We start from the raw sequence: 7,680 nt of genomic DNA on the forward strand, positions 1-7,680 counted from the left end.
GGACTAGTGGCCAGCCAATCACAGATCCAAGAACATCACTTAAAGATCCTGTAAAGTGAATTCAGAGGTTGTTTTCTTTCTCTCAATACTGTATATTGTACATGTTTGAAGATAATTGCTGAAAAGAATTGAACACTATGTAGAAGGCCTACTCAATTACGGTGAGTTAGCATTAAACCGGTTTTCATTAGCTATTAGCTCAAGCCTGTTAGCTCGCAAGCTAGTTAATGGCTAGCGCGGCAGCGCCTCTCATTCCAACGTAGAAAGCCCGTTTTTTTTTTTTTACATTAATATTCAAATTTGGCAGGGCTGGTAAAAACAGTATTTTTTGTTTTGTGTCGAATTTACAACTAATTTTATTTATTAACTAGTTTTTTTTTGTTTTTTTATCCTGAACATTTACATTCATTCAGACTTGACTCTGAATTTTATGGCTTATGTGTTTGCCCGCATCCAACACCTTGAAAGTCTTTGAAGATAATTAGGGTTTTGTAAAATTAAGACAATTAACCTACGGAGATTAAAACACAACATTCTTGGTAGACGCAATCGCAGTGAAAGCAACTTTTTGAATCATGTGCACTAATAGCAAGGCTCCTCAATTACCAGCTTCTTTAATCAATCAGTCTTTTACTTGCACTCTGTTATACTTTTATTTCTGTATGTAGTTTTTAAATGTCTTTAGTTCTTTGTTTTGAAATTCTTTTAAATATGGAACTTTTATTCATGTAAAACACAGAGTTACCTTGTGTATGAAATTGCCTTTAAAAAAAAGAGGGGAAAGAAAGGTCCAAAACACCATTCAAAAGAAAATACCTCAAACCAATCTTCTGGGATCATGCCTGACAGGACATCAGTGCTCATCTACAACAGTACAGTTAATAGTGCCGACTGTGGTCCTGCACTGACACCTAGTGGGATATTAACGTGAGACTGGAGGCCCAATTTTAACACCAGAGCAACTGTGCAATGGAGGACAAAAATCCTCCATTTTAGACAGGGACATGACAGTAATGTTGAGAACCACTATGCTACATAGGCGGGGATGTGGAAACTGCAATCTGGTCACGTCTGCTGGAACACAGAGACACCATAGTCTAGCGGAGCAGATAAAAAGGTGATGCTGGGTGTCCTCCTGGTTATAATACAGTATCTGACTCCTCCGGCTGTCGACGTGACGGGGGTCTCGCTCAGGTGCACCCTTCAGGGCCAAGTGGAGGAGCAGAATAGGATAGATGATAAAGAAAAGAAAAAGGTGGCGAGAGGAGGGAGGTGAAAGGTACAGAGGAGGCAAAGAGGAGGTGGAATGAGGAGAATAAAGCGAGCAATGTTCCAGAATCCTTGGCTGAACCAACGTCACTTCTGAGTGGCTCCAAGGGACAAAAGAGACCCCTCGCTGTTTTTTTTATTTTTTATAGAAAAGACAAAGATGAGGAGGCCAGAGAGGCAATCCGGTACCAGGTCCTATCACGCCAAGGCTGCTGTTTTTGTGAGAAGTCTAATCCTCACACATAACTTTAGATAACTACTGTATGGTAAATGTTCAATTAAAAGCCTCATAGGCATTAAAAACTGCAACAACAAAAAAATAATACAAAAAAACCCACCTGCAAGCGTATCCTTTTGAAATCATCTACTCATTCAAAACTCTTTTCAAACACAAAAATACAATGTACATTGTTGCCTTGAGATATGAGTTTCATTCGTTCCATGACCATACCCTTAACTCAAACATTTGTATTATCTTTCCCAAATGAAATGAATGGAAATAACTTTCATCTTGGAAAATATCACTCCATAATTTGGTACTTTATAAAGACAATCTGTAATGACATAATTAAATAGAATGTTAAGAATTAAACAGTTTTTTTTCTTTTTCTTTGCTTTAATTCAAGTGCAAGCCTTGGCCACCTGGGAGAAATATGATAAAGGCATACAGATATACTTTACACGGAGAGAGAGAGATCGCAGTAACATCATCAGTAATATTAGTTATTCTTCTCAGAAGAAAGAAAGAATATATGTCTGTGAGTAAGGTTGTCTGTTTGGATTTTGTACAAAATGTATGCAGTGTCTTTCTCTGTGTTCTCTGGTCATGCATGTGGCAGGAATACAAAGATGCATTGTTTTGAATCGTGTTATTTAAGTGATTTTGGCGTGGACGGGAATACTTCCTCACACCACATTGCCTTGACATATACATTCAACATGTAACAGAGCATTTTTATTGCTGTGTGGACCTAAAGACCTCAGTAAATTGAAAAGGCAATAAAATATTAACAATGCTCACCTGGCAGGTCCTCTCAAAAAGTCAAACCAAGATGGCAACAACACCTGGCCCGATGACAGGCCCGCTGATGTCAACAACAACAATAAAATCACTGCAAATAAAGACACAGAAATCAATTGCATGCCCAGTCACCGAATCAACTCGGTTCTGTTCTTATTTGTGACGATTGGTCCACGGACGTTAAGTGTTTCATATGCAAGAAACATACAACAAAATAAGTTAGGTTACACTTACAAACAGAAGTGAGTAAAGTTTCTAAACCGGTGGTTATATATCGTGCTTATCAGGACGTCTTATCACGTCTACGGAAGTAGCGTCTTCTTTTAGGTGCTCCGTGCTTCACGCCAACGACTGTCCAACTTGAGCAAAGTTCATTCACAGTTGAGTGTATTGTACACTGTCATCACACATTACATCAAACGTCATTTAAACGACCCGCTTCATCAGTTAACATGTAAACTTAAACCGTGTGGACGTCGAACGCCGCACTATCCACTGTAGCTAGCAAAACACGACAGGGCTCACGCCGTCTAATTGCTATAATAATTAATTAGTTTCCACGTTGCTAAACGCTAACTGCTGCGTCGCGTGACGTCGCTAGGCAACAAGCCGTGCTAACATGCTAACAGGCGAGACTTACAGAATCAGCAGCCGTTGGGCTTAAACTGGCGGCTATCTTCATGGCGGCGCGTAACACACGTTAGTATGTGTCTTCCATAAGCTAGTTGTTGCAACACGCGTCACTTGCTGTGGCTGCTTAAAAAAACCTTCATAAAGCCTACCATGGAAAAACAACACAACTACACTTCCCAGGTTCTTTCGAGATTCTGAGCGTGAGCGCTCCAACTCTCGCGAGTTGTTTTGCGGTGGCGAATGACCTACCACCTGGTCGGCTAACTAACGACAACATGGTGAGTATACACGTCTACTACCGATTAGATGTTCTTATTTATCCTGTATCGACGTAGAACGTAAGTTTTAACAGTGATTGCTTGAATTCATGATTTGAAAAAAAGTTATTTCAAACTGATTACACGTATGACTTTAATTATGTAACACCAGTCAGGCTGGACATTGAATGGCAGACCGCCATGTTACTAGTTGAATCTTCTTGGTTGGAAGTTTTCAAGAAATTGTAACGTGAATGTTAACTGTTAGGGTTTAGTTTTGTTGTTGTTGTTCTTTAATATGATATATGTACAGGATAGCTCACAGTGTCTATATTTGAAGTGACCTGATTCAAGTTAATCCTGCGTAAACGAGAATGTCGACAACACCCTATTCAAGTGTGCTACCTCTTGCCTACCTACCCTTGTGTGTGAAATCAATGCTAATTGTACTAACGTCTATGTTCTCTGCCTTGTTCCCACTCCTTTCGCAGTCTGAGCCAATTAGAGTTCTGGTGACTGGCGCAGCAGGGCAGATTGCCTACTCTCTGTTGTTCAGCATTGCCAAAGGAGATGTCTTTGGCAAAGATCAGGTAAAGGAACGCATTTAATCACTCGTGCTCTCCATATCTTATCAAGGGGCGTCACAAGACAGACACACCTGTCAGAAAATGGCTGTGTGGGGGACTTCGACAAGCAGTTGCGCCTGTGAGAATTGATCAGCTTGCACACGGGAGGATTGTCCTTGAAGCCTGGTAAAATGGATCCAGTGCCAAGCACCTAGGGCTGTAATTTAAAACCACTTGTTAGAAATGCGCTGCACTCCCTTGGCATTGCTCACAGGCTTTCAGAGTCCAATCCAAAGTAGTCTTTCTTTCTTACGTGTCATAATTTTAGTCTTCCATTTGTTTCCTGTCTTTCATGCCAGCCCCTCACACTCCTCCTCCTGGATATTACGCCCATGATGCCTGTTTTGGAAGGTGTGGTCATGGAACTGCAGGACTGTGCCCTCCCTCTTCTGAGAGGTGACTGTTTACTACAGTAAATTATTTGTGGATTTTCACTTTTCATAGCGGGGCTTGGTCCCTACCCCACACTTTGGTATAATAATACACATCAGTTGATTCATGCTGAGATTCTCCTCCCCTGCAGAAATTGTGGCCACTGACAAGGTGGAAGTGGCCTTCAAGGACCTGGATGCCGCCATCTTGGTGGGCTCCATGCCCAGGAGGGAGGGAATGGAGAGGAAGGACCTGCTCAAAGCCAATGTGGCCATCTTCGAGACGCAAGGAAAGGCCCTAGACAAGTACGCCAAGAAGACTGTCAAGGTAGTAACACGAGGAAGTGCTCAGTTATGCATTTTTGGATGTCTTTGACACATGGGAGCTAATTGTGATACTTTCAGGTTCTGGTGGTCGGAAACCCAGCTAACACCAACTGTCTGATTGCAATGAAGTCTGCTCCCTCCATTCCCAAGGAGAACTTCTCGTGCCTCACCCGCCTCGATCATAACAGGGCTCGCTCTCAGGTCTCTGCACGTTTCTACTTCCTGTTACTATTCGATAAATGTTGATATGCAAAGTAACTTTCTGACTTCCCAATTGTATGTAAGGCTGCCTGTAACACACTCACTCTGTGTGTACGTCCCATAGGTTGCAATGCGTTGCTGTGTCCCAGCCACCCATGTCAAGAACGTAATCATCTGGGGTAACCACTCGTCCACGCAATACCCGGATGTGCACCACTGCAAGGTCAACATGTCCGGCAGCGAAATGGCCTGTTTTGATGCCGTCAAGGACGAAGCCTGGCTCAAAGGGGACTTCATCACTGTGAGCAAACCATTGTGGTGATTTCATTTTTTAAATGTATTTTTTTTATTCTCACATGGCTGCAAATCACCATCTGTACAGGACATAATCTAATCACATCATTCCCATCCACAACCATGGAAAAAGCTTAGAGATGTGCATTGCATTTAGAAAACCTAGTGTATGTGTTTTTTAAATGTTTTTTTATTTAGCATTTTCAGTATTAAGTAGCAAAGTACAAAAAAGAAAGAACTGACAGTCCAGAAACTTCCCCTCTTGCTTGTTTTTGCCAAGTGATGGATGATGTTCCACCTGGTCAAAGTTATCTAAAAAGTCAGTTTTGAGTGACAGAATGCATAGGGAAAAATCATTTTGTGTCCAAATCTTTGTTTGTGTGGCCACGTCCCAGTGCTTGTGTTAATGTCGTCCATGTTGCCGTGCTGCAGACGGTGCAGCAGAGAGGCGCTGCTGTCATCAAAGCCAGGAAGCTGTCCAGCGCCATGTCTGCAGCCAAGGCCATCTGCGACCACATGAAGGACATCTGGTTCGGCACCCCGCAGGTAAACCGGCGTCTCCATCCATTATTTTGCTAATTTTTACCCTGTGTGGGATGTAGGCAAGTATACCCACACAATCAAAATTTTGAGGGACTCTTCTAAACAAGTTTGTGCTTCTTTTCATCCAGGGCGAGTTCATTTCCATGGGTGTGAACTCCTCAGGCAACACCTACAAAGTTCCAAATGACCTCATCTACTCCTTCCCTGTCCAGATCAAGGTTAGCATGCTAACATACATTGGAGTTGTCTGACTATAATACCGTGCTTCACTGCTTACCCACCTTTGGTGTAGATACCTTAGCTCAGGGATGGGCAACTGGTGGTCTTAGGAGACATATGTGGCCTGCACCGCACACTAAGTGGCCCCTTGGTTAATTTACTCGCCACCTCAAAAACTTATTTTTTTTCTCTGTTTTTTTAAAAGCAATTTTTGAGGGAGGGGTTTTGCTAGTCCTGTACTTGGATGTTTCAGCTGATGCTGTAATTAACATAATGTCTCTTCCTCTCATCAGAACAAGTCCTGGAAAATAGTGGAAGGTCTGGCCATCAATGACTTTTCCAAGGCCAAGATGGAGGCCACAGCCACAGAGCTAATAGAGGAGAGGGACACAGCGCTGGATTTCCTGTCCAAGTGACTATGTTTAGACGCCCGTCTGTGACAAAGCACTCCCTACAATGTCCTTGTATTCCTCTTTTATGTGTATGTGTAAGAGATGTAGTGTGTGTTTTCTTGTGACTTTGGGGGGAAAAAATGGAATGCTTTGGTACTACAATAGATCCAAAGGGCACTTAGCTGTAGGTATGCACATTTGCAATTTTGAAGGGTAGCACAAGAGCTTCACAAATTTTTTTGGTTCTTCGACTTCTGTGTTATATCATACTCCCTCATAAAGGGCATAAACATCCTGGTTTCTCTGAACAGTGCTGTCTAATTCATTATACCTTTAACCATAAACAAGTGGCACTCCAATGTGAGCGTTAGGTCCATATAATTTGTCACCTGTGACTTGTCATTTCACTTTGTTACATGTAGTTAATTGGTTTAAAAAAAAAAAAAAAAGCACACTTAAATCCTAGCTGTTCATGCTGTAACAATAAAAGACTTGAACAGTATTGGGCTTGATTCATTGAGTACTGAATTACAATTAACAACAATGTGTGTATATATTTTTATCAGTAACTTATGTTACCAATTTCCTCCTGTGTCGTCACCACAAAAAAATAAAAAGATAAGTCAAACTCCACAATAAAAACCCTTTGACTGCTACCTGAGCTGAAGTCTCCAAATTTGCTGACATCTTGCTTTATGTATGGCCATCAAAGCATGAAATCGTGCAAGTCTTGCTGTCTTTTGAAATATATGATTTATGATCTAACATGAATGCGTATAGACTACATGAACTGGACCGGCAAGTCTGCACATGAATGGTCCGTTTATTTAAAACACACAAGACAAGAACTTTTTATACAACCTCATGGTAGACAGCAGCATAATTAATAAATACCATCGTGTGGTGCAATATCAACATGACCCCAGGGTGGGGCAGGATTTGCCTTCTTTTTCAAGTATAATATTTTTGTACTGTATGACGATAGTTGATGACACCAAATGGACTCAATTGTGTCAGCTCCAATATAAAAGAATGTTGTCGAGCTGGTTAAGTGCATATAATATCTGGAAATGACAGTAAAGTATATGGATGACAAATTACTGACAGATCTCAAAGGGTTATTTTTTCCTCAATATCTAAGCATCTTTTTTTCTATTACTACATATGCTTAGATATTGAGAAAAAAATAACCCTTTGTCGTCTGTCAGTAATTTAATATCAGACTTCTATTACCGTCAAATAAAATGGCATCAATCCAAAGATTGTAAATAAAATATTTGTCCATTAAAAAACAAAAGCCGAAAATGTCTTTAGTTGTGTCACAAACTCATTGGCGTTTGGAAAATACAGCACAGAAACGTCGCACTCCAATTCGTTCTTGAAATGTCTTCGTTCCTGCTTCGCATAAACCCATTGGCGCTTGGCTCAGATGTCATACGAACACCACGCTCTGATTGGCTTTGTCTGACGCTGACAGCCTCCATATCGTTCCTGTTCGAAATGTCACTTTAGAGAGGAGAAAAAACT

The 7,680-nt window shown here is 41.2% G+C and overlaps 2 protein-coding genes across 17 annotated transcripts in view; one reads left to right on the forward strand and one right to left on the reverse strand.

Moving 5' to 3' along the window:
- wdpcp (WD repeat containing planar cell polarity effector) overlaps positions 1-3,077 on the reverse strand; it is a 115,557-nt gene extending 112,480 nt beyond the window's left edge. For 12 of the 14 annotated variants that reach the window (XM_077582674.1, XM_077582669.1, XM_077582664.1 and 9 more), the window contains exons 1-2: positions 2,931-3,077; positions 2,291-2,381 (exon numbers count right to left, since the gene is read on the reverse strand). The gene's annotated coding sequence lies outside the window, so the exon portion shown is untranslated. Of the gene's footprint in view, positions 1-2,290; positions 2,382-2,524 lie in introns of all 14 variants that reach the window. The other 2 variants (XM_077582665.1, XM_077582663.1) reach the window with 1 other exon arrangement.
- On the forward strand, positions 3,037-6,655 carry mdh1ab (malate dehydrogenase 1Ab, NAD (soluble)). Of its 3 annotated transcripts, none has more exons than XM_077582683.1 (9): positions 3,037-3,201; positions 3,672-3,770; positions 4,106-4,202; positions 4,330-4,505; positions 4,583-4,705; positions 4,830-5,006; positions 5,432-5,545; positions 5,671-5,760; positions 6,055-6,655. In XM_077582683.1, exons 1-9 carry the CDS (start codon positions 3,199-3,201, stop codon positions 6,175-6,177), a joined length of 1,002 nt encoding a protein of 333 aa, XP_077438809.1. In that variant the 5' UTR covers positions 3,037-3,198; the 3' UTR covers positions 6,178-6,655. The 3 variants fall into 3 exon arrangements, with proteins under 3 accessions (XP_077438809.1, XP_077438810.1, XP_077438807.1); XM_077582684.1 differs by lacking the exon at positions 3,037-3,201 and adding an exon at positions 3,215-3,261; XM_077582681.1 differs by lacking the exon at positions 3,037-3,201 and having other exon boundaries at positions 3,390-3,770.
- Positions 6,656-7,680: the final 1,025 nt, after the last annotated feature.

Source organism: Vanacampus margaritifer, chromosome 12, assembly GCF_051991255.1.
Source record: "Vanacampus margaritifer isolate UIUO_Vmar chromosome 12, RoL_Vmar_1.0, whole genome shotgun sequence".
In the NCBI taxonomy this organism is placed as follows: Eukaryota; Metazoa; Chordata; class Actinopteri; order Syngnathiformes; family Syngnathidae; genus Vanacampus; species Vanacampus margaritifer.